Source organism: Pangasianodon hypophthalmus, chromosome 24 (genome assembly GCF_027358585.1).
Source record: "Pangasianodon hypophthalmus isolate fPanHyp1 chromosome 24, fPanHyp1.pri, whole genome shotgun sequence".
In the NCBI taxonomy this organism is placed as follows: Eukaryota; Metazoa; Chordata; class Actinopteri; order Siluriformes; family Pangasiidae; genus Pangasianodon; species Pangasianodon hypophthalmus.
Window position 1 is genome coordinate 15,508,110 of NC_069733.1, and position 26,739 is coordinate 15,534,848.

General features: G+C 37.1%; 1 protein-coding gene across 6 annotated transcripts in view; it reads left to right on the forward strand.

Annotated features, from left to right (window-relative positions):
- ksr2 (kinase suppressor of ras 2) overlaps window positions 1–26,739 on the forward strand; it is a 106,205-nt gene that overhangs the window by 65,016 nt on the left and 14,450 nt on the right. For 4 of the 6 annotated variants that reach the window (XM_034299107.2, XM_034299106.2, XM_034299110.2 and 1 more), the window contains 12 exons: window positions 126–209; window positions 2,657–2,742; window positions 3,058–3,075; window positions 3,563–3,672; window positions 7,356–7,524; window positions 8,381–8,422; window positions 8,897–8,963; window positions 12,696–12,744; window positions 13,864–14,231; window positions 19,084–19,180; window positions 20,303–20,436; window positions 24,607–24,741. In XM_034299107.2, coding sequence (XP_034154998.2) covers window positions 126–209; window positions 2,657–2,742; window positions 3,058–3,075; window positions 3,563–3,672; window positions 7,356–7,524; window positions 8,381–8,422; window positions 8,897–8,963; window positions 12,696–12,744; window positions 13,864–14,231; window positions 19,084–19,180; window positions 20,303–20,436; window positions 24,607–24,741 — 1,359 coding nt within the window. The remainder of the gene's footprint in view (window positions 1–125; window positions 210–2,656; window positions 2,743–3,057; window positions 3,076–3,562; window positions 3,673–7,355; window positions 7,525–8,380; window positions 8,423–8,896; window positions 8,964–12,695; window positions 12,745–13,863; window positions 14,232–19,083; window positions 19,181–20,302; window positions 20,437–24,606; window positions 24,742–26,739) is intronic. The other 2 variants (XM_034299108.2, XM_034299109.2) reach the window with 2 other exon arrangements.

A 26,739-nucleotide genomic window follows, 5' to 3' on the forward strand; every position in this document is an offset into this window, starting at 1 on the left:
AGCGGGGCACGTTAATAATGTGATTTTTTTTTCTAAAATAGATTGAGATAGATGTTATTCTCCTTTGAAAGAGTATCTGAAATGATCTTGTTATGACCCCCACTCTTGATATGTATCTTTTACAGATTTTCCACCAAATACTGGATGTCACAGACTTGTATCGTTTGTGGGAAAGGAATGCTCTTCGGCTTGAAGTGCAAAACCTGCAAGTAAGTCAGTGCACTAACTCTGGACTACTGCATGGAATTTAGCTGAGATTTCTTATGAGATAAAATCATTGGCTTTAATAACAAGGAGAACCATGAGAAGCTTGATTAAGTTTTATTACACTTCATGTAATATAAACGGTATTTTATGATAAATACCCTGGTCATATCGTACTTATTATTATATACAGCGTGTAACATGGACAGAACTTATTGGAGAGATTGGACATGTATTTTTGTTCATTTTGTACCAACGGTATAAAGTAAGATTATATAAGCGGAATAACACACTCCAGACCATGCTGTTATACAAAAATAACGCACTTTCAGATGGTAACAGGAACGAACTTTTCTCTCTGACATTCCTCAACATTAAATCTAGGTATAAACTGTCAAAATGCATGATGTGTCATTCATTAATAAATTAAACTTTATAATCGTCGGCAAATTGCTGTGGTATAAGTGGAATCACACACTCCAGACCGTGCTATTGTACAAAAGTATTGGCACTCCACTTCGCATTGTGCTGCATCACACCCCCCCCGGTGTACAATAATCTCATATAACAGCACACGTGTTCGTCATTCTTACTTCTACACTCAGGCTGGTTGCTTATACTGTAAATCAAACATTTCTGCAGATTGTAGTTAAATAACATTTCTTTAGTTCTGAGTAAGGTACTTTGGCTTTTATAGAGATCAGTATCAGAACAGACAGAACTTTCAGAACATAAGGTTAATGTGCACATCTGTTCTAATGTGCAGACAGTCTAGGTCAAACACACTATCCACGGTCACAACAAGTTCTTACTCAGTAATGTTTGCTACATCTGCAAGACTTTCCAAAGAAGTAAACATGAGAGTATATAAGTGAATCTATTGTTTGGAAGGATTGTGTTTACGAGGCTCATAAACAGTAAGCAGGTGGAGGTGAGAGGAATCAGGAAAATCTGAGTTGGAGCTGGAGATGTTGTCAGCCAGTCAGTAGCCTGAGGAACAGGTGTGGAGTCATGTGTGGTGTAAACATACCTGTGGGGTTCTTCAGTAACAACAATGTGAAGAACACCTGAATTCCCTAGAGGAAAGGTTTGGCCAAGTGAACTTTTAAGACTAAATCTACGATGACATGAGACCAGAGTTTCAGAGGTGTTGAAACTTGCTTATTGCTCAAGTAGCTTACAACAGAATGTTATTTCTAGCAAGCTAACATACCATAATACTTCACCATTATAGTTTGACATGTTGTTTAGTTGAAGTAAAACAACTGCAAATTTGTCACAGTCACTGTCGCTGCTATCGTGACGGTAAATTATGGTTTTTGTTGCCATCTGATTGGAGCAGGTTTTATCTAAGAATCCTCGCTAGGTTTTCTCCCCTTTAAGGGAACTTTTGTCATTATAATTAAAATAGTCTTGCAATTGAATTTTGGATTTGTAATTAATTTTGCACTAAAATGGTAAGTGAATATTTGGAAAGTCAGCTCTCTTTTCTACAATGTTCATTATGTACTTGTGAACTTAATCATGATGATGCTTTCTGACCCTCACCGTTACTGCATGATTACATTCACAATAAATTCCAATTTCAGATAAGTGAAAATGTTTGCAAACAAACAAAATGTACTTTTATTTACAACCTATCTACCAAAAAAGCCTTACAGGATGTTAAAATGAAAAATGGGTTCATCCTCCAAAAAGAAAAATAGCCTGAATAGAAAAAAAAGAGTTTAGCCTTGAAACTCCAGGCTTGATTTGAACAGATTTTTGAACAAGTATAGAGAAAACATTTATATCACATTCCTACTTTGCGAACTTTAAAACTTATATCACATAATGTATAATATAATAATATCTCAACATACATAATATACACACCTAAGCTTCATACACATACCTAACACTGTTTCACTGCTATGAATTCTTTGTTTTCTTCATTTTGCCTCAAGGGTACACAAACTTTTTTCACTCGACTGTGTATTGAGAGTTTTTGAGGGTGGTGAAGATCTCACACTTAGAATTCCTACAACTTGAAATCTCTTTTTGTCTTTATAATTATGGCTGGAGTTTGATATTAGAAAGTTTGGCAATTCTATGACTCCAGGCGACACTAGCCAATCGAGGGTGTCTGTATGCAGAAGAGGGCAGATAGCGCTTTCCTCAGAGTGTGTTACCCTGCACTGTGACACAGCATGGGCAACAATCGAAAGAAAAGATGTATGGGGCTGGATTCACGTGTCTCGGAGGAAGTACATGTTAGCTTTGACATTGCTTGTTGGTAGCTGTTGTATGAAAAGGTGGGAATTGGCCAAATTGGGGAGAAAAATGGGAAAAAGACGTTGTGAAGAACAGTGTGTACAGCAATGTGTATAATGCCTTATGAGCACATTGAATATAAGATCATTATAGAAAGTGTTAGTGTTTTTTTTTTTAATGAAAGTTCTGTGTTTTTCAGGTTGAAGTGCCACAATAAATGTACCAAAGAAGCACCTCCTTGCCATTTACTTATTTACCATCGAGGAGGTAGGGACTCGTTCAAAGGTATTTCACATTTCTTTTTCATATCAATATGAAATATGAATATGAAAATTTCATAACATAACCAGAAAATATGTTTGATATTGCAGAAATTCATAAATGATTGCCTGGTAGAGAAAATGAGAATGAGGAGCATGTCATGCATGACATAACTGTTGACATATGATTGTTATTCAGAAAAAATATTCACACATTACTTTTCATGGGATCCTTAAAAATCAAATCTGTTTTCTCTCTACATTCATCCTATTCAATTTTGCTCCTAATCTCTCTTTCTTTCTCATTCCCCATTTTTTCCTTCTTTCCATTCCCCTGAAGATCAAGGAACATCTCAAGGTAATGCAATCGATTATTGAACGCTTGTGAGTACACTAATGACATTTTTTGATTTGGCATGTCTGTTGTTGGAATATTTTTTGCTTGGCCATCAAGCAGCCATCACACACACTTTCAGCTTCACTTAAAGCTTCCTGTCACCTGCACGAAGCTGTCTCTTAGAATCTTACCAACATGATTGATATTGATGGTCAGCGTCGTCCTAATAAACCACCTCTCATGCTGCCAAGTGAAATCGTCAGTGAGATTTAAGCCTTCGCGTGGGCTTCTTGATGCGTCCTAGCGAACCTGACATGTCTCTGTAATCAGTTATGACATTTATTGCATCATTCAGACAGCTCATATAAACATATTGTTATGTCTTTGTGTAGCACGGACAAGTTTTGCGAGTTTTGTTACCATGACCACTTGTTCTGTTTCTGTTACCCAGACAACAGCCTCTTGTTACCGTGGATACTATATATGACTTCTCCTCTCCATCTCTTAGCTCGTCAGCTCGTCAGGACCGAGTCAGTGCCGTGTGACATAAACAACCCCCTCAGGTACACAGACCTGCACATCAGCCAGACGCTGCCCAAAACCAACAAAATCAACAAGGTGGGCCGTCCTCCGCTACACACCAGTCATGTCATGGTTTCCATTTATTACAATTAGCTTTCAGGTGATTTTCAGCTTTCCTTTTTTAGTCTGTTTTTGATATACATGCAAATGTAAATAATGGGTTTGGGATTGTTTTGCAGTTGACATACACTACTAGTCAAATGTTTTCAAACACTCAGAGTTTCTTATGTTTTATTACAGTGTAATCACCATTATTGCCACAGACCAAGCTAAATGGTACAGAAATGATAGAGCAGTTAAATAAGGAACTCTAAATCTTTATGGATGTAGTAACTGCTCACTCTCAGATCCTACTAAGACTGTTAGTGAGGGAGGCTCAGTTGCAGAGTAAACGCATTAAACCTATAGATTAAAGACTTACAGACAGCGCTAGTGTTAAATGTAAATCATAAATATGTAGCTAATTAGAGTGATAAAGATTCAGGCTTTTCCAAGTAGATATTATTAGATAGATATTATTTAGATTGTTCCCATAAAATAACATTTAGAACATTTCTCATTTTGCTAAAGATTTAATAAACATTTATTGATTTTTGATTTCTTGATATTTATAGACCACTTTGGTGTTTGTAAACAGAAAAGATCTGCATGCAGCCTGGTTGCAAAAAGACTCGATTAGCCTAGCAACCTAATGCTACTTGCTTATAATCTGACTAAAGAATTTATTAAGAATTGTATTGAGGAATCAGACTGAGATTAGCTAAAATGTTATCCACTTATTAATATGGATTGCCACTAAGAGAGAGGAAGTGCTATTCAGCTAAATTAACACTTTCAAATGATGTAACTCCTTATGACTTGGTGTCCTGTCAGTGGCTAAATGATGCTAAGCAGCTTGGACATATATACTTATAGAAACTCTGAGTGTTTATACGAGAGAGAAATTGAAGGCATTCAAGTCTCTTGATGCTTACAACTTTGTTGTACGTGGGCATGTTTAAGACGTGATGGTTTACGATTACGACAATATCGAGGATGTTATCGTAGCACTGGAGGTCATAGTTCTGCCCAAACAGATGCCATATAATCATTTGAAAGCTGAACAAAGTTAGCTAGGTAAACATGTCTGTTATAGGCAACTCCTCAGTACGGACCTGACCTAGATATCTAGCGCTAGCTAGCTAGTTCCTATTCTTTCTTTCTTTCTTTTTTTTTTAATTTCTTTATTGGATTTTTCTACACGGAATAACAAGAGTACAGATAACAGAAACATTTGCCACAAGTTAAGATTCCGCAAGATTATTTCCCCAATTAACAAAGCCCCAAGAAATTACATAAATTAAGCTGTAAAATATAAATTCATGGCAATGCTAGCTAGTTTCGTGATGTAGATTTTAGGTGAGCTATATAGGTTTATTAAAGCAATATACAGTAAATTAGGCATGTTAGCTAACTAGCAAGTGAAGCTTGTTAAATTCAACTAATTGTAATTTCAAATGTAACTATAAATGGATAAAAAGTATGACATGTTTTTGTTTAATACATTTAAAAAAAAAATGTTGGCCAACTGCTATGGTATTAGTGGAATAAAACACTTTGTGGCATGTGAGCTTTGTATCACACCACCCCCTGTTGATTGTTTTTCTATAACAGCATATACTGAAGTGTTTTTTTCCTTACTAATCACAGTGCCACAGCCGTATGCTAACACATTTCAGGGCAGGGTTTATGGAAAATAACTAAATGGATTCCTCTGAGGTTGACTAAATGAGTCTTGTTTGTGGTGCTTATTAATATCTTATCTTCTACTGCTTTATTGATCTCCACATTCAGACCAGCTCTCATGTTAATACATTTCATATGAGTAGTGCTGTAAAATATATCCATGGAGGTTTGGAGAGTCGCGAACTAATTAAAGTGTCAATCCGAGTGGTCTCTTTGTGTGTTTGCATTCTTTAAGGTCTTACAGTAGAAAGCACAGGGAGAGAGTAGTAGTGATATGAGACAGGGGTCCAGGTAAAGAACAAACCTAATGTGAGGGCAAAGACAGTTGTTTACGTAATGAATCAGAACTTTCTGGATGAACTACACATAAAATGAGGAAGACATTTGCAAATACACCCTCGCTCTCACTCTCGCCCTTGATCTTTCTTTCACACACATAATGGCTGTACTGGCGTAATAACACGGGGTCATAACACTATGTGGATTGGTCCACTGCCAATCACAGTCTCCAACAACAAGCCATAATTGACCTGAGATTTTCAACTATAGCAGGTGCAATAAGTACTTCCACACATGCAGCAAGGTTATTTCTCCAGCCTCTACACTCACTTAGGAGAATAGTGCTGACCATTTTGGGAGGGCATGTAAAGAGAGAGCCCCAGATTTAGTTTAATTTAATTACTGCCCCTCAGATTTTATCTAAATGAAGTTAATAATTTAAAAAAAAAAAAATGAAGACACAAACTACTTTATGTACTGTGTTTATCTACCCTGCATTGAACCCACATGGGCGTGTGGACTGGTAGACACCACCATGACAACATGTTTGGTAATACTGACGCAACTTCATTTTGTCTGTCGAAAAACACAATCAATTTGAGTAATTTGACAGCTTTGACTTATATGTAGGAATACATTGTGCAGAGATTTCATCAAGAGACTATTGTGTGCATGTGTGTGTGTGTAAAGATGAGGAGTCTGTTCACCTGCTACTTATCAGGACCTACTAGAATCTGAATCACAGAATCTGAGTCATGAAGTATCACATCTGTATTGAGGAATCAAGTCTATAATGAATCGAGTCTGTACTGAAGAATTAAGTCTGTAATGAATCAAGTCTCTTCTGAGGAATCAAATCTGTAATGAATAATCAATCCTGTAATGAAGAATTAAGTTTATAGTGTGGAATCAGGTCTGAAATGAGGAATTAAGTCTGTAATGAATCAAGTCTGTAATGAAGAATCAATTCTGTAATGAATCAACTCTAATGAATTGAGTCTGTAATGAATCAAGTCTGTACTGAGGAATCAATTCTGTAATGAAGAATTAAGTTTATAGTGTGGAATCCTGTCTGAAATGAGGAATCAAGTCTGTAATGAAGAAGCAATTCTGTAATGATTCGAGTCAAATGAATCGAGACTGTAATGAATCAAGTCTGTACTGAGGAATCAAATCTGTGATGAATCAAGCCTGTAAAAAAGAATTAAGTCTATAATGAATCAAGTATGTAATGAAGAATCAAATCTGTAATGAAGAACCAAGTCAGTAATGAAGAATCAGTTGTGCATTGAAAATTAAGTCTGTATGGAATCAAGTCTGTAATGAAGAATCAGATATATAATGAGGAATCAAGTCTCTAATGAATCAAGTTTGTAATGAAGAATGAAGTCTGTAATTTTTCTGTTTTTCTTTAATTTTTCACAAATTTGCCTGTAGTTGAGTGGAAAAAGTTTTTTTTCCAAGTTAGTTGAACTCACTATTTAAAATAAAAATGTAACAAATAATTTTGCATGCTGTATTTGCTTGTTTATTAAGCTTTTTAACTATCAGGATCATTTTTTAAATGTAAAGGCAGCTCACATATGCTAACATTTGTTTACTAAATAATATTCCTCATCTGCAGATGGATCTTACTTTTTCAAATCACTCCAGTTAAAACAGAAATAGAAACAGTTCCATCAATGTTCAAAAATCTCTCTCTGTGTGTCTCTCAGGACCATATCCCTGTGCCGTACCAGCCTGACTCCAGCAGTAACCCCTCGTCCACCACCTCCTCGACCCCATCATCCCCAGCTCCGCCTCTTCCTCCCAGTGCAACTCCTCCCTCTCCACTTCACCCATCCCCTCAGAGCGGCAGACAGACCAAACAGCCCAACCTAACAGGTATACCCACACACACACACACACACACACACACACACACACAGTATGACTAAAATACAGTACAAGACATTTTCAGCAGAGCCGAATGTTAGCATCGCTCTGTTTTTAGTCACGTTATAATAAACTTTTTATGTCACAGCTTGTTATTCAGCTTAAAGCATATTATTCAATTGAGTTAACTTTTAGGAATCCCAGAAGGAAATATCAGTGGCAGGCATAAAATAACCTAGATATACAAAAGACAAATTACGACATTCTGGGAAAAGAGATATGAATAATTTACTAGATTACTAATTAGTTAGCTAGTTTGGATAAAGCAATAGGAAGTTCTTTTTTCTAATAATTTTTATTCACGTCAGTCGGTCCTTTACTATGCCACATAACCAACAACTTGAAAAAAGCTTAATGTTCACTGCATGAGGAAAGCACACTTAGCTTGTGAAGTAGTGAAATATTAATAAAATAGTAAAAATCGAGCTCTTTATTTACCTTATGGGATCTCTGCTATAAGCCAAGTCAAGGTTGTAGGGTAAATAAAAACATTTTGTACATCATTTCAGTGAAATATTGTATATTTTTAACTGTTTAAAAGAATTCAGCTGCAGCAACATCCGATGGTTTTTCCCAAACCTGCACACATATGTGTTTACATAAAAACACTAATCTATCAGGAACAATGCAAAGTCCTAGTTACATGTATTGATTGTGTTATTGTACAATACACAAGCATTAGAGACACACTATAACGTGGATTCATAAACACCGTATTAGCTTTACACATAAATAACATGAACCAACCTGATCTCTTTTTTCCAACCTGATCTCTATGTCTCTCGCTGTCTTTTTTCTCTCTTAGCATCTCATTACTACAAATACAAGCAGCAGTTCATCTTCCCTGGTAAGTGCATCCTAATTGGACGTTACTCATACACATAATGCAACACGACAAGCCAAGGACATCTCTTTTGATGTAATTTGTTGTCTTTTCTTGGAGACACAACTCCGCGCCTCCTCTGTGCGTTTTTTTTCTGAAGCGCCTAATGATGGGCCGTGTGCAGCCGCTTGCTCTGTTCTTCCCAAATAAACCCGGTCGTGTGTGTGCGTGCGTGTGTGTGTGTGTGTGTGTGTGTGTGTGTTGGGGGGGGCGCTCAGTGGGAGACCCTCAACTTTAGAAACATTTTGATGAGCATGAAGGAGGATGACGATGGAAGTGTTACAGAGGAGCTTTATTTTGAAGATTGTTAGTGTAGCTTTTTTATGCGAATATGTGGACAGTTTGTTGTAGCTGTATAATTTATGAATAATTCATTACCAAGAGGACTCAATCACTTTTTCAATGTGTGTGTGTGTGTGTGTGTGTATGTGTGTGTAGATGTGACTCCAGAGGTTCCTAACAGAGCTCCTCAGGTTATCCTCCATCCTGTGCTGTCAGAGCCTGGGTAAGTGTGTCTGTGTGTGTGTGTGTGTGTTTGTGTGTGTGGGTAGGTGTATGTGTTTATAATTTTTTGCTTTAAACTTCTGGTACTTTTAATGCAATTTCAGATATCTTCTTTAGCTAGTCAAGACACGATGCCTTAACTTGTTTTCACAGTAAGCTCTGAGGAATGCCAAGTTATTCTTATATCATCTGACCAATCAGGTTGCAGCTCAGGGGGCGTCGTTATGGTTACAGTGTGCGTGTGAGCCGTAATTTCCAGTACAAAAAATGAATTCACACCTGACAGCCAAATAGAAGGGAGCAGTTCCTTTGTCCATGGAAAAAAATAACAGACAAAAATAAATATTAAATAAATAAATAAATATTAAATAAATAAATAAATAAATAAATAAATACAACAAACAAACAAATAAATAAATAAATAACAAAAGCAAAGAAATGTCCAAAGAAATGCTTCCCATAATCACAATAAATGTTAGGAAATAAATAAATTATTAATAGGGATAAATCTAATCTAGCTATCCAGTGCAATCAGATATTAGTAGAAAGCTGTCATGATAGTTTATATAGCAGAGCCAGGTTAACATTACTAGTATTACTAATAGTAAGCAATATTTTGGTCTAGAAAAATAATCAATGACAGGGTACTATGATCTGTTTCCAAAATGTTTTATTCCTTTTATACCAACATTAACTTTTTTTAAATTAAACAACAATATATTTTTAAAAACTTTTGTCTAGTTCCAGCTAAACCATTACATATAGAAGACAGCTAAACTGTATGCTCGTTGTCATGGTTACATTCTAACATGGTCCATATACTGGGTTTAAAGTAGGAGACAATTCGTTTGATGTGGTTCTTAAATTGTAGTGAATAAGAAATAAGAATTTTTATTGCTGCCATAGCAACAACTAGCAATGCTTAGAGAGATTAATGAACATGATGCCCTTTGCAGTTGAAGTGCCTCACCACTAGACAAGAGAAATCCTTCACACACGAGTCTCTCGATGTTCAGCCGTGCATCTCTTTCAGGAGAGACGAGAAACTTGTGATCCTGTGATTTTAGTATTAATAAAGCTTAAACAGTTGCATGCAATAGTGGTTATTATATAAAAGATATGCACATGTCAATTCATTTCATGTACAGTATATACAGCTAATGTGCCATAATTTGAGCTTGAGCTTGTCCTGTGTTAGTGAAGGGATCAGCACTGCTCACTCAGACATCACACATGGTGGACATGTTAAAAATAATTACAGTCATTAGATTATTGGAGCAAAAATATTTGCAATGCTAAAACTCTTTGGGCAAATGCAGTGATGTTGTTGAGTTTATGCTACAGTGATGATCCACGTGCGAGTGTTTGGGAGAAGCCAAGGGCGCAGAAAACTCGATGTCTTCTCGTGTTAATGCAGTTTCTGTGCTACATGTGGACAAATTCAGCCATCTGATTTAATTAATGTAATGTCCCATTTATGATTTCTGTGATTTCTGTGTCTTTGGTAGGTAAGTGTGGTAAAAATAGGTAAATTTTGTGACATTATAAGCATCGTATATAGTTTAAGATGAATTTAAAAAATTGTGTGCTGATAATGTCACAAATACCAAGTGCTACATTAAACAAACACTAACAGACTAAAAAAAAAAAAGAAAAGAAAAGACCATGGCATCATAAGAAGTCATTATCTCCTGTCAGGAAGCATGTGCTAACTAGATCACACTCAGAGAAATCTGTATACGACATAAGAGGTCACAAATTCAAACATTATAACATCTGTCATGTCAATTTGTGTAAATAGTAACATGATATTTTTATATCAATATACATAAATAGTCATGACAACTCACGACGCGTTCATGATATGGATAAATCAGGCTTATGTCAATATTATGACGCAGGGCTCAAGTAAAAAGTTACTCAAACGTTATTATTTTTGTGCTTGTTTGTTTATTTGTGTGCACCACATCTATAGCTGTCCAAAAAATATGTTTAATTAAGAAAAAAAAAAGTAAGACAAATTACATAGCTCAAATATATCAGTCTTATGACTCAAATAAAGTGTTCTAAAACATACACCAAAACATATTATAATTATTATTATGATTCTTTTTTCAATTTACACATCTATAGCTGCCCGCGAAATAAACCATGGTTAATGGTCAAGACAACATTTCTTGATGAACACACCATACAGACCACACAGTCTTTGATGTAATTACTGTCTCCGTCGAGGCCTCTTCACTCTCCCAGCTCATAATACACAAAACTTTATGATGTTAATCATGGGCTCTCTGTATGCATAGCAGTGTGTTCAAGCATTATGATTAAAGCCGGAACTACACAGGCTGTCCCAGGAATGTGGCTCCTGTGTACATTTGTAATTAAGAGAAGGCATGAGTGGCTTGCTCTTCAAGATCTAATAACCAGGAAAAAAGGTTGCGCAACATTGACCCTGCTTTATAATGATGTGATGTGCAAGATGTAGATCACTAAACAGGTCCAACATATAGCATGTGTAATATATACATATCCTTGAAATATGGGACATGGAAAATATGCAACATTGCAACATGGATCTTCTTGCACAGAATGTAAACATAAAGGGTTGTGCTTTTATGCAAGTGTAGGATCAGGCTCACTGAAACTGGACAGTTTCCCACTATAGCCTCAGATTCCCGTTCTTGGCTGTCAGGAGTGGAATCCGATGTGGGTTCTGTTGTTTATAGCTCGTCCGCCTCAAGGTTCGACGTGTTGTGCATTCTGTGATGCTTTTCTGCTTACCACGTTTGTAAAGAGCTACCATAGTGTTCCTGTCAGCTCAAACCACAGCTCAAAGGTGTTTCTACCTGCAGATGGAACGTTAGATGTTGGATGTTTTTTGTTTTTCGCACCATTCTGTATAAACTATAGAGACTGTTGTCTCAGGAGATAAGCAGTATCTGAAATACTCAAACCAGCCCATCTGGCACCAACATCCATGCCACGGTCAAAGTCACTGAGATCACATTTTTCCCCTTACTGGTGTTTGATGTGAGCATTAATTGAACCTTTTATGCATTGCACTGCTGCCACATGATTGGTTGATTGGATAACATGAATGAGCAGGTGTAATTAAGTGTTCCTTATAATGTATAATGCATGTTACACACAAATAAGAGGTGAATTTAGATGATTAATTAATGCTCAATAATTAACAAAGCATTTATTGCACATTATCAAAACTACTAATGCATTTATTAGTCATTTTCACACAACAGACCGATTTTGAAAAATACAGGTCTAAATAAAGCCAATTTATAGTGAATAAACTGTTACACGAGTATCTAATTTGGGCTTTATTGAACAAAGAGCAAGATTTGTCATGCCTTTGTCTCTGTCAGCATTAGCAAGCTTTACGCTCTGCCATTTATTACTGACCTTTTGAGCAATCCTTGAAACTTTTTTTTTTTACTGTGATTGTAGATTTCTAACTGTTGGCTTTTAAAATAAAAGCTCTTTCACTTGTATCAGAGGCTCGGCGTAGTATGTGGCTCTGAAGTGAACTCACACAAAACTGGAGTCCTTTTAAGTATGATAAAAGGGTTCGAATAAAGTTGCAGTAATATTACTTGTAATTAAATCTCTTTCACGTACAACATATTACTCTTTGATGAAAAGAATCTTTGAAATAAAAGTGTTTGTTTGAGCCTAATGATGGAATTGATTTTTCTCTCTTTTTATTTTGTAATAGTAACAAAGGCAACCCTCTGCTGCAGATCGAGGTTGAACCTACTTCAGATGTGAGTTTCACTACAGCAAGCGGGAAAATGAATAACGTGTAATGGGATCTGTGTTTACATACATGTTTACATGTATGTACATGTGAGTGACAAAGTGATAAAGGAAAAACCAACATAAAATACCTTAATAAGATCTTCTTCTACAAGTTTCTTTTTCTACAAAATTCTACAAGTCTCTGGAACTGGTTTGATGAGCAGTGTTCTTCTGAAAGATTTCCCTCCATTGGTGTTTTAATATTGGTGATATGGAGCGCTGTCTAACATGCTACTCCAAAATCACCCAAAGGTGTTCAATTGTATTGAGATCTGTATTGAGTTTGAAGGCCGTAGCATGCGAGTGACATCATTTTCATCCTCATCAAACCATTTACTTAGCCCCAGTGCCCTGTAAATGTGGGCGGAGTCATCCTGGATGAAACCACAGCCATCAGGATGGGAATGTTTCATCACAGGATAAAGGTGATCAGAGAGAGAAACTTTGTATTTGTTAGCAGTGACACCTCTCTTTATCAGGACAAGTGGACTCAAACCATGCCAGAAAAATAAATAAATGCCCATCACAGCATACTGCAGACACCAGTTTTTCCTTTGATTTGTCATCTGAGAGAGAGAGAGAGAGAGAGAGAGAGAAGTACTGTGCAGAAGCCGTGCTTACTGTCAAGCCAAGATGCCTCCTTAATATAATGAGTAAACAGTAAAACAACCAATAAAAATTCAATCAAATCATAATTTGCTTCTTTGTTTAAAACTGTAAGATTCTCTTAGGTATACTGTCATGCAGTTTTCTAAGGAAATTTGCAGGTTGGTTGTTCCAGCCTTCTTGACGAACTTATTACAGTTCTTGTGTCTTGGAAGGTCAAATCCCAGCAAGCCTTAATAACGTTATTATGAGAAACATGTTCTGTTACTTAACTCAATACAAATAATTTCTTTTCTACTCCCATACTAATGCGGTAGGCATAAAATAGGCATGTAAGCTAAAATGTATTTAAAAATGTAAGTTGTCTAAGGCTTTTGCTCAGTACTATGTACAGTATATATACAGTACAGTATGTATATAATATAATGTTAATAATAATAAAAGATAACAATAATAATAATGTTCTCCATCTCACTAAGAACGAAGATGGGAACCATGAAGCAGAGGACTCGGCTGACGAGTTTGAGGAGATGAACCTGTCGTTGCTGTCGGCACGTAACTTCCCTCGCAAGGCGAGCCAGACAAGCATCTTCCTGCAGGAATGGGACATTCCGCTGGAGCAGCTGGAGATTGGCGAACTGATCGGGAAGGGCCGCTTCGGGCAGGTCTACCACGGCCGCTGGCACGGCGAGGTGGCCATCCGCCTCATCGACATCGAGAGAGACAACGAAGATCAGCTCAAGGCCTTCAAGCGGGAGGTGATGGCGTACAGGAACACGCGCCACGAGAACGTGGTGCTCTTCATGGGTGCGTGCATGAGCCCACCGCACCTGGCCATCATCACCAGGTAGGCGTCAAGTGACCAGCATCTTTCCTCTGGTAATTCCAAGATTTTTATTAGTGTGCATGCTTTGTAGCTATAGTGGTTTAATACAGCACACTTTTTGGTTTGGTTCTACTTAGAGACCCAGAGGTTCCCTTTTAGACAAGGTTGCATGTAAAGCCTCTTAGAAAGCTAATAACCACTTAAAGATCCCCAGAACACTTTTATAAGAATGTAGTGTGGAAAATGTAAAGAAAGATCATCATTTAGCATAGTGGTCACATATCACACGTTCATTTATAGCTAATGAATGTGCATAGAAGTAGTGCATGATGATTCTGATTGTGATGATTCTGCTTCTGACTCTGACGATTCTGATTCTGATGATTCTGATTGTAATGATTCTGACTCTGACAATTGTGATTCTGATTGTGATGATTCTGATTCTGATTGTAACGATTCTGACTCTGAAGATTCTGATTCCGATGATTCTGATTCTGCTTGTAACGATTCTGTGTCTGATTGTGACGGTTCTAATTCTGACTCTGATGATTCTGATTGTAACGATTCTGTTTCTGATTGTGACGGTTCTAATTCTGACTCTGATGATTCTGATTGTAACGATTCTGTTTCTGATTGTGACGGTTCTAATTCTGACTCTGATGTTTCTGATTGTAACGATTCTGTTTCTGATTGTGACGGTTCTAATTCTGACTCTGATGATTCTGATTGTAACTATTCTGATTCTGATTGTAACTATTCTGATTCTAATTGGGACTATGCTGAGTGTGACTATTCTGATTCTGATTGTGACTATTCTAATTCTGACTCTGATGATTCTGATTGTAACTATTCTGATTTTGATTGTGACTGTTGTGATTCTGATTTTGAGTATTTCGATTCTAATTGGGACTATGCTGAGTGTGACTATTCTGATTCTGATTGTGATGATTCTGATTCTGACTCTGATGATTCTGATTGTAACTATTCTGATTTTGATTGTGACTGTTGTGATTCTGATTGTGATGATTCTGATTCTAATTGGGACTATGCTGAGTGTGACTATTCTGATTTTGATTGTGACGATTCTGATTCTGACTATACTGATTGGGATTCTGAGTGTTCTGGCTGGGATTGTGGCGATTCTGATTGTGATGATTCTGATTCTGATTGTGACAAATCTGATTCTGATTGTGATGATTCTGATTGTGACTATTCTAATTCTGACTCTGATGATTCTGATTGTAACTATTCTGATTTTGATTGTGATGATTCTGATTCTGATTCTATTTCTGGTCATGTATATTTCCAGAAGTAGTAGTTTTTAAGGAAAAGCAGGAAACACCTAGAGTATAGCATAACCTCAGTATTCATTACATATAAAAAAAATATTTATTATTTATATTTATTTATTGTTAGTGCTGTTGATTGGTTAGTTCTGATTGGTCAGAAGGTGTTGATTTATTTTCTAGAACAGCAGCTTATGTATTAATATAAACTCACTAATATGAATTGATACATTATGTTGTTCTGGCCTAAATGCTTGACTGTCTTTTTTTTTTTTTTTTTTTTTTTTTGTGTGTGTGTGTGTATGTGTGTGTGTGTGTGTATTGAAAAGTTTGTTCAATTGTCCAATCCAAATTGATTTTCTTGCATGGGCAAAGCAGAGTGCACTTCTTTGTGCACTGAAATGTTTTAATACTGAAATACCGCAAATCAATGCTTTTTCTTTTTTAAGCTTCTACATTACTGTAGTATTAATGTACCTGAAAAAGGTCAAAAGTTGTAATCGTTTCAGTTCAAAGCACTTAACTAGGAGCAGCAAGCCTGAGCAGACCAAAGTGAGCTGAAATTGAGAGAAATGGCCTCAATCTGCAAAAACGCTGCTCTTTCAAGTGCGAGGAACATAAATATTGATTGTTTGTTTGGGCATTGCCATGAGTGACTGTTCGGTGATTGGTTTTCGTATTGCTCCTTTCTGCGTGCAGCTTTCCATCAGAAAAGCAAACAAGCTTCCCTTCCGCATAGAACACAATTATACAGAGAATGTCCTAACCAGACAGTGTTGCGAGGTTGTGTTGACATTTTTAGCACTAACAAGCAAAATGCAGAAGTGATTCACCCACGTGTTCGTACATGCAGAGCAGCTGTAGTCTGAGCACCAGTGACAGAAAGTGACAGTGTGTAGCAAGCTACTGTAACTATCTGTACGGTTCAAAAGTAATTGACCATGCAGATAGCCACTGCTGACATGGATGGGATTCACGAGTCATATTAGGAGTTCTGTTTGGGAACCTCTCCTTGAGAACACAGAAACCAGGCTTTACACTACCAGATATTTAGAGGGTAGTTTATTATTTTTTTTTATTTTACTATAGCAGCACATCCCTAAGTGTTTGATTTCTGTTATACCACAGCAATTTGCCAATGATTATATTTTTATATACAATAAAAAGTGACACATCATACTTTTTTCTAAGCAGTTTATAGTTACATTTACAGTTGTGGAATGTCCTGAAAACTTTCCTGTGGCGGAAAACTTCCAGAGTTACAAAGTGCTGACACTGGAGACTCCTTCCTGTAATGAATTTTCCCCTCTCTCTGTGCTTTTGTCTTGTTGTGAAGTCTCATCATTATTTAATGAGCATTACCGAGAGTTGTTTTCTTGTTTATGATTTCCAGTTGCTCGACTCTTTCCTAACTGGAAATACTGTATTGCAACAATTATCAGATTTGCCTGAATAAAACACATGCTTTACGCGCTTGCATCTTGCCTCTCACCGCGTGTTGCACTTCTATAAATATTAAATAATCATCTCCTTATGGAACATTGCACTATATCAGTGATTATATATTTTTCTTTGTTGACTAACAGCACATTTTTAATCCATTTATTATTAGATTTAAATTATTTGGATCATCCGCCGTACAAATCCCTGTCTAAGAAGCGATAATGTTTTAAAATGAGCACAGCCTGCTACTAGCTGCTGTTATAGTAAATTTGCCAACACCTTCTGACCAGATTCAGGAATTAAACAGCACTGTGGTATAATAAAATATAAATTTCATATATGTATTTAGTTAAAATCTAAAATTACAGAAACAATTTACATTATACGCAATGCATCTGTCCAACTTGAGATGCATACAAAGTGTATTTGCATGTGCTTAACATCTTATCAGGACACAAACAGATACAATACGTATGAAACCATTGTAAAGAGATGGACAGACACGCCACTTGTGCAGAGCATTGCACAGATAGAGGACAAACTTTTCAACCTCTGGCAATTGCACAAAGGCCTTTATAATTTAAAATATGAAAATGACCTTAACCTGAGTCTCCGAGAGAAGATTATGCTAAAAGCACAAACAATTCCAGCATTCAATGCATTATGTACAGCTCCATCTTTCTTTGTGTGACATGGAAATAAATTTGTCCTGATTCCCCAATGTAGAAATTCATTGTACAATTTGGGGAGACGAAGCAGGATGCAAGTGCGAGTGCTCGCTGTGTGTTTAATTGAAATCTATTGTTGGGGGATAATACACAGGCAGGCAGCAATAAACTGGAATAATTCATATACACAATAGGAAGAATGAGCGAAGGTCAAAACCAGGAAACATTTAGCTAGAAAATGAGGCCCTAAAGACGTGCATGCATGGTAAGACTTCGCAACAAGACACAGAAACTAGTGTTCGACTGATATGAGTTTTTCAGAGAAAATCTTTATCATTTCGTCGCATTTGTGTTGTTAGCTATCTTAGCTTAGAATCATGTTTTCTCACTAAAGGACAGAAATCAAACAAATAATATAGAGGCTAGAGTAAACACTGCTTAAATGGTGTCTAATACAATCAACTTAATCAACTTTGAGAGATAGGAATTCAGTTTTACCATTTTTTCTCTGGGAACTCCAATGCCAGGGCTTTCTCTGAGGTGTTTCACTGCGTTTGAAGGCAGTATGTGATTCGAGCACTTCTAGTAATCGGTCATGCCGATTAAAATGCTTGATATTTGCATAATTAATTGCCTGGGCTTATGAAAAACTGTACCTAAAACAAAACAGATGAATGTAATCGGGGAAGACAGCAATGACAGAACAGGATCAGAGACAGGACCAAAACAGAAGAACAGAAAACAACAACAACAACAACAACAACAAAAAACACATGGTTCATGTCACTGTGGGAACTGTGATAACAAATCTGTAATATTCATAAAAATACAAAGTTAAAGATTAGGGGCAGGGTTAGTTTTCATACTTTAAAAAAAAAAAAAAAGAAATCAAACAAAATCCAGCCATATCGCCTTTGTTTGTTTGAATTAATAAAAATGATTTGTTCGATTCTTTTACAATTTGGGATTTTGAGATTTTGTCGGTGCAGGTTTTCATTCCTATGAAGCAGAAGCCACACCCAAGTCTATTGAAAGACAAGATCAACTGATTAAACAGGTGGAATCAGGCATGGCTCCTGACTGATTGGAATGAAAACCTGCACCCACACGGGCCCTTTGTGGATAAGATTAGACACCCCTGCTGTAGGCTATAGCAAGCTACTTCATGACAAAACCCACAAAAATTTGTCGCAGTTTTGTATGACTTGTAATACAGTGCTTGAATTGTTTGAACTTTTGAACTGAAGTTTTAAAAAGAGTTGGACCACTGCATGACGAACTCGGAGCACTAATAGAGTTGTGCAAACAGCTCAGTGTGATTTCTAATTCACTTTACTGATCTACTCCACACACAATTCCTCGACCTACAGATGTGGTGCTGATAAGCATCCCATCATAAATACAGCTGAGCTCTTTTAAACAGGAAGCATGCTGATATGACTGCTGTTTCTTAACATTTTTCCTCATCTCTTCTAGTCTGTGTAAAGGGAGGACTCTGTATGCCGTTATAAGAGATGCGAAAGTCATCCTGGATGTCAACAAGACCAGACAAATCGCACAGGAGATGGTTAAGGTACGACGGTTGACCAGTCTGATCTTTATTCATGATGTGTTATTTTCCACTTGTTTTTATATCAGTGCCTGCAGGGACATTGTATATATTTTTTTTATTTTTTAACACAAAAGGTTGTTTGCATTTTTTTTCTACAAAACACTGATTTTAAAAGTTATCTCTATTCTTACAATTAATATTTTTTGTAAAGGCTTCTGCGAAGAATACGAAAGCACTGTGTTTCTTCCTGTTATATATACAACAATGTTGGAGACACTTGTAGATCTAGGATCTTTGTCCAAGACCTCCATGCAGAAAGTTCGAAGCTTCTTTATATTTGTAAGTTTGTGAATGTGGACTTACTTCCCTGGGCACTAAGATAAATTTTCAAGAATAAAATAACATGATTGTATTATGAAATAATATAATTTTCAAGAATGACAGTTTGTTTTGGGGGGCACGGTGGTTAATTGGTTAGCACGTTTGCCTCGCATCTCCAGGGCTGGGGGTTCGATTTCCTTCTCTGTTCATGGAGTTTGCATGTTCTCCCCGTGCTTCAGCTGTTTCCTCCCGGTACTCCGGTTTCCTCCTCCAGTCCAAAGACATGCATTGTAGGCTAATTGGTTTCTCGAAATTGTGTGTGAGTGTGTGTGCAATTGTGCCCTGCAATGGGTTGGCACCCCATCCAGGTCGTCCCCCGCCTTGTGCCAAAAGTCCCCTGGGATAGGCTCCAGGCTCCCCTGCATCCCTATGTAGGATAAGCGGTACAGAAAGATGGATGAACAATTTGTCTGGGTTGAAGTAAACTTTTTAAAATCAGTTTTCTTGGTTTTGAGAGGACATTTTTTAATTTATGACTAATTTCTGTTACATGAAAAAAAAAATAGCAATCAGTATAAGTCCTATACCATAAATATGCCAAGAATAAACTATTATGTAAATAATTTATATAAAATATAAATTTTCAGTGTTTTATATTACTATTATTTATTACTATTATTGTTAATTATAATTATTTGTTATATGTATACAGTATGCTGCTCTAGAGCTCATTGAAACTTTATTTAGTGTAGAGGTTCAATTTTAGCTACAATCCATAGGAATTTATTACAAAATGAATGATTTTGTGTGTTTGTTGTTCAGGGCATGGGCTATCTGCATGCCAAAGGCATTCTTCACAAGGACATGAAGTCGAAGAACGTCTTCTATGACAACGGGAAAGTGGTCATCACTGATTTTGGACTCTTTACCATATCTGGTGTTCTACAAGCAGGCAGGTATGTTGAATAAGTGATTTAGCAGGAGTAATTACATTTGTAGAGATGTGCTTGAAAAGATTTTTCCCTTTTTCTCCCCCAATACATTCTTAATTAAACACACACACACTCTGTCTTTGTGAATTAATGAGAATACTTCTGCCTGTCATGATTTTTCTAACTTTAATTAGTTTACGTCAATTAAATTCATTATCGAGGGCCTTTAAAACAGACAGAGCATGATTTAAAACGCCGCCATGATAATGTGGTTTGTGTGCTGGGAGTGTTCTGATTGACATTTTAGACACCAACTTGTAGGACAAATCACACACACACACACACACACACACACACACACTAGCATTAGCTGTAGGTCTGATTTGATTCTCTCTGACTCTCACTATTCAGAGGGCTGTGAATTCATGCCACACACATGGCAGGCTTGCTGTAAGCTTCTTTAGATCCTCATAATGATTGCTGTAACAGCTTATTAAGGACTGAGGGCTGTAATTAAGAGTCCGGGTCACCTCTTGGCTGCAAATGCAAATGCGGTTTCACCTCCGATGTCGTGCTCCTGCTTTCTCACTTCAACAAATGCAGAGAGTGGTGATGGAAATTAGATGAATGTTGAGACCCATCTGTCTGAAACATTGGATGGTGGATTTTGTGTTTGGAGGAAGAAATGGGGCTAATGGGATCAGTTTGGGGCATTTGCGTCACTCTGAAGTAGGCAGGGCAAAGAGCCAGGATTTGACCCAGTGGGTGGAGGCAAAAGCAGGGACAGGCTGGTTTGTGAGCTGAAGGAAGCAGGTGCACAAAGGTACTGAGGTTTAACAGTTAAATTCACAAATTTGCTCTCTTTTTATTGTGAGATAGAAACCTTCAACTAAATTGAAACTGCTTTGGACTGAAGGTAATGTGTGTGTGTGTGTTTGTGTGTGTGTGTGCATCACTCTTTCAGAAACAATAAACTTGAATCTGCCCAATCTGATATAAGCAGCCAACAGTTTAATACAATTTAGATCTATTTCAGTATGACGCAGTACAGTGTGGAGTAATGCAGCGTCATGCAGCATCATGAAAATACATCTACTGTAATATCTGCTATATTTTTTGACACTGCTTACAGGGAAAAAAATTCTAGTCTCAAACCTGTGAGAAAAAAATGACGTGCTGTACATTACAGTGGGCCTACAGTGTATTCCTATAATATTATACTTTCATGTTAAAATGAAAGATGCACGCCTCCTTCACTTGTACTGACAGACACAGAAGTGACTGGGAATGAAGGCACATCCTCCTTTAGTAAGATTGACAGGCACAGAGGCCACACCTCCTTCACTGAGACTGCCAGTCACAGTGACACTTAACATGCACAGAGGCCACACCTCCTTCAGTGGGAGTGACATACCCAAAAGTCACACCTCCTTTAGTAAGACTGACAGGCACAGAAGCCACACCTTTAGTGACACTGACATATACATAAGCCACGCCTCCTTCATTAGGACTGACAGGTACAGAGGCCACATGGGCTGTTTCTGGTAGCACGTGCTTGAAAGGGAAAATCTGATTCAATTAAAAAAGCATCAACAAAGAAAACAAGGCATAAAAATATGACATTCTTACCTATGTATTTACATCAGTTATTGTCAATAGAGAGTTTTGTGTTTTTGTGTGATTTGTGCTGAATGTACAGTACATATTGCGTTTTATGTATTTATATCAGGGTAGAGGAATTACTGCAGGCATTTAGAAGTTTAAATACCATGGCATTATAGGATTTATTAACAAGCCTGCAGTCAGAGCAATGGAAACTACCACCACTATCTTGGAGAGTAGAGATACTTGGGATTTCAGGCTGTGTTCTATGATATAAAATTCATGTTCTTCTCCTGTTCCATTTCATCCCTCTGTGTGTCCACAAATGCACACATGCGCACAAGAATCTACTCTCCTTCCACACGTCATGCCATGATCCAAGAACGTGTAGTCCTTGAAAGGGGTTTTGATGTGCATGTTTTTCTTTCTTCCCTACATTCTCCTGTGGAAAGCAAACATCCTCCATAAAAAAGACTTGTTGAAAGGGGACAACCACTGATTCATCTGTAGGGTTCTGTAGTGAGCTTTTATTTGTTTAACCTTTAACCACTGATGATAAATAAAAACAGACTTTCCACGGGTTTGGAACTGATGATGGTATTTTGTTGCCTCTTGTCTGTAACATGTTTCCATTGGCAGTGAAAGACAGTAAATCAACACACCCATCACCTTGTGTAATTAAGAGCTCCTGGTGCTAAGGGGGAAAATGGCTATGGTTTCGCAAGTCTGCGCTTATCGAGCTTTTTGGAACCGTTTAGCGGTGCATGTCAGGTGATCATGAATTAATAAGCCTTGCTGCAGTGTGCATCATGAGTGGAAGATATAAGAGTGAAGGGAGGCCGTGTGGGAATTGAAAATTTATCAAGTGCATGGATGAGCATGCATGCTCAGGCAAATAATAAATCTGTAGCTTTAGTCATGTACCATCAGTTAGGATCTGCCTCAATATGCCATTAGGATGTCTAATGAGATGTTTGTGAAAGATTACGAAGTTCAACTGGATGATAACTTTAAATATGAAATCAGGTTATTTATGTTTTTTTTAGTAACTTTCAGTCACCATTTAGATTTAATCTTGGGCCAAATTCTTGTATAGTAAATACTAGTGCTTGGGCCCCTACGTATAGTATGTGATATTTGATATTCAGCTACAGAAAAACAGAAACAAATATAATGCGGTAAAAAGAAATCTCTGTCTTTATATATTTACTTGAGTAAAGCTGTGTCACACTGGACATGGATACAGTCTGCCTGGTGAAAAACCCTGTTCACTTGAGGACATAGTATGCGAGAAAAGGATTTGCTTCTGCTAGTGGTTAAATATGCATCCACCTCCTCCAGTTTCGCTTCATGCCAATATTTGGATCAAGAGCCGCATAAGGAGGTCATGCTCAGCCTGCAATGGCAACGTGGAGCCATGTGGAGCCAAGAGTCTGGGGTCAGATGTTTTAGATGGACCCTTGAAATGTAAACTGTCCAAGTTCATCTAGATGAACTTTAAACCTGTGAATCCACTAGTCTTGGAAGCATGGTCAAAGCCTTGCCTCCTGCACAAACTTTCAGAAGTTCTAGCTTAAGGAATGTTTTAGGGGGTATGGCTTTAGATGATGCTTAAAGGTTATGGCTGTATTTGTTTGAATTTTGAGTTTCAAAACAGCTACCCTCAGCCACCTAATTTTCTCTAAAATACTGACTATACCTTTAATTATTCCAAGGTTGAATTAGGATCTTTTGAGGTGGTTGGTGTTTTAGAGTGCGACAAGTTTCTCACACTTTTCTTACAACTTCATCTTTTCTCACTTGAAATTGTATGGATTTTTCATGAAATCTGTCTCTTTTTATATTAAAGTAACTTAAATCCATGAAGTGAGACTAATAAGAGACAGTCATATGTTCATGTAAGGACATAACGGTGTAAAAACAAAGGTGAGTGTGGATTTGGACAGATGTTTTAAATATAGTTAAAAGTTAAAATGCACTCAAATGTGTTTGATTGAATTGGTAGCTAGGCAAAAAAAAAAACCCCATAATGATCTCTGAGATGAAAATATATAAAGTACACTCAGGTAAAAAAGCAAATCTTAAGTATAGTAACAAAGTACTCTCCACCTCTTCTGACATGGTTTAGGGCTGTTATTTGATTGAACTCTTGCCCTCTTCACAGATATTTAGGTGGCTGTAAATGTCAGGCTGCTTCAGGGAACCGCGCTTCAGCTCTGACTGTTTCTGACGTTTCCAGAGCTTGTGTCAATGCAAATCTACATTACTGAAGTCCTGTGATTATGTATGCAGCCGTTTATGGTCTCATGGCACAAAAGAAGGTCACGCCATCTGATGGCTTCGTCTATCAATAGTGTCATTTAGAGATGAAAACAGAACAGCATGTGGAAAAGAAAAATCAGTTTGTATTAAAAACTTTCACGCCACTTTGCAATTTCTTTTTCTTGATGATAACCTGTTTTTTCCCTAAAGGTGTTTAGGCAAATTATTTGCACAAACCTCGGAAACATGAATGCATGAAGGAAAATAAAATGGATTCAATTTGCTGGGCTCAAATGGATTTTGCTTGTTGGTGTTCCTTTCTCTCTGCAGTAGGAGAGAGGATAAGCTGCGGATCCCGAGCGGCTGGCTCTGCCATCTTGCTCCCGAGATTGTCCGCCAGCTCTCCCCGGAGACAGCCGAAGATCAGCTCCCCTTTTCCAAACAGTCGGATGTCTTTGCCTTTGGGTGGGTTCACTTTTACACATGTGACACGTAAAAGCACGTGACTTTGACACATGACTTATGGGAAATTTCTGTGGGACTCCAACTGGAATCCGTGGATTATCAATGGGAGCTCATGTACCCCTGTGTGATGCATTCATGGGAAATCTTGGGGTGTATATGGGATGCCATATAAAAAAAATTCATAGTACTCCCACTCCCACTGATAAGGGAGAAACCTAATGCCTGATGTTTGGAGGACTCACATGTAAAACAAAAATCTTGTAAAACCTACAGAATGCCATAGGACTTGCATGAAATGTCTAGAATCGCTAAATAAAACCCTATTTTTTAAAAATATTAAATTTCTATAATGTTATGCTATAATGTTATAGAATGTATATTATATATTATATATCACATTAATAACCAGGCTGTATAAATCCAATAGGAACCATATATTCCAATGGATACCCCATTAAAATCCAGTAAAAACTACATAGAAATGAGTCCATATTTCAGTGTATAACCCATTAAAATCCAGTAAAAACTACATAGAAATGAGTCCATATTTCAGTGTATAACCCATTAAAATCCAGTAGAAACCACATAGAAGGGAGTCCATATTCCAACAGATAATGCATTCCAATAGATAAGGCATTAAATCCTGTAAAAACCAGATAGAAATGAGACCATATTCCAGTATATACCCCATTAAAATTGAGTAGAAAACACATAGAATTGAGACCGTGTTTTGATTGCTACCCCATTAAAATACAGTAACATATAAATTAGACCAGTAGAAACCACATAGAACTGACACCATATTCCAATGGTTAACTCATTAGAAACCAGTAGAAGCCACATAGAAATGAGACTATGTTCCAATATACTATAACCATTACATTCCAGTAGAAACCACACAGAAATGAGACTACAGTATAATCCAGTGAAAAACCCTTTAAAATCCAATCGAAATAGAAATGAGGCCATATTCCAATGGGAAAAACACAAATCCAGTGAGAAACCCAATAAAAATCCCATAGAAATCAAGACTATTCCAATGAGTTGCCAATAAAAACTAAAGAGAAATCTTATATAAATCAAGACCACTTTTAACTTTCTCGTAGTTAGTTGTCTAACCGATTAATCCTTTCTTTTAAAAAAAATTATAGTTGTTATGAATTCATTATTCTTTACCTCTAATATAAAGCAGTTTGTGCAGGCTTGGTCTGCAAATATCTCTACAAAGATCTCATTTGGGGGTGCTAAGCACTCCTTTATTGCCCATAGCGTCTCCCTTCGGGGCTAATGAACTGTTAGCCCAAAGCAATCAATTAAACGCACAACACCAGAGTCAATCTCATTTCAGACCAGCAACGATGTGATGGGAAAAACTATCACAAAAGGTCTCCAAATGCATTACAGTTAATGAACTCTAATGTTTCATTTCATCCCTCAACTCTCTGAATTGAGGTGTAAGTGACCTCAGATCTGTCACTCACCATTAATTCAGTACAATAATCACCCACTTTAAATGAGAGAAGTAACAGAAGAATGTGGGAAGTGTAATATCCTTAACCGCTTGCTGTTCTCTGGGGAAGTGCTTGGGATTAGGTGCTGAATTTGGCTTTTTGTTGTTCAGCTTAATTCCCCCCACAGTGTTCCCCTGGAGATTGTAATGGCGATGTCCAGCTTGCCAGTTCAACGCTTTTGTTAGCTAATTCGTTCCTTGAGGCTAATAAAGCTCTCCCAGTGTGATACCCACCTGTGTTATCTGTGGGCTATCAAAATGTATGGAAAGGAATTAAACCAATTTTGCAAAAGTGAATGCCTTAAATGGCATTAAAAAGTATAAAATGTGACCCAGTGATTTTTCCTTTTATTTCAGTTTTGTAGTTTTGCCAGAATGTTTGTTTGTAATGCATCCTTATAAGTAAGGAATAAAACACTTAGGGATGTGCTGTAAGAAAATAATAGATGATGGGGTGGTGAAACATATCCTGACGTGAGGATTAATTT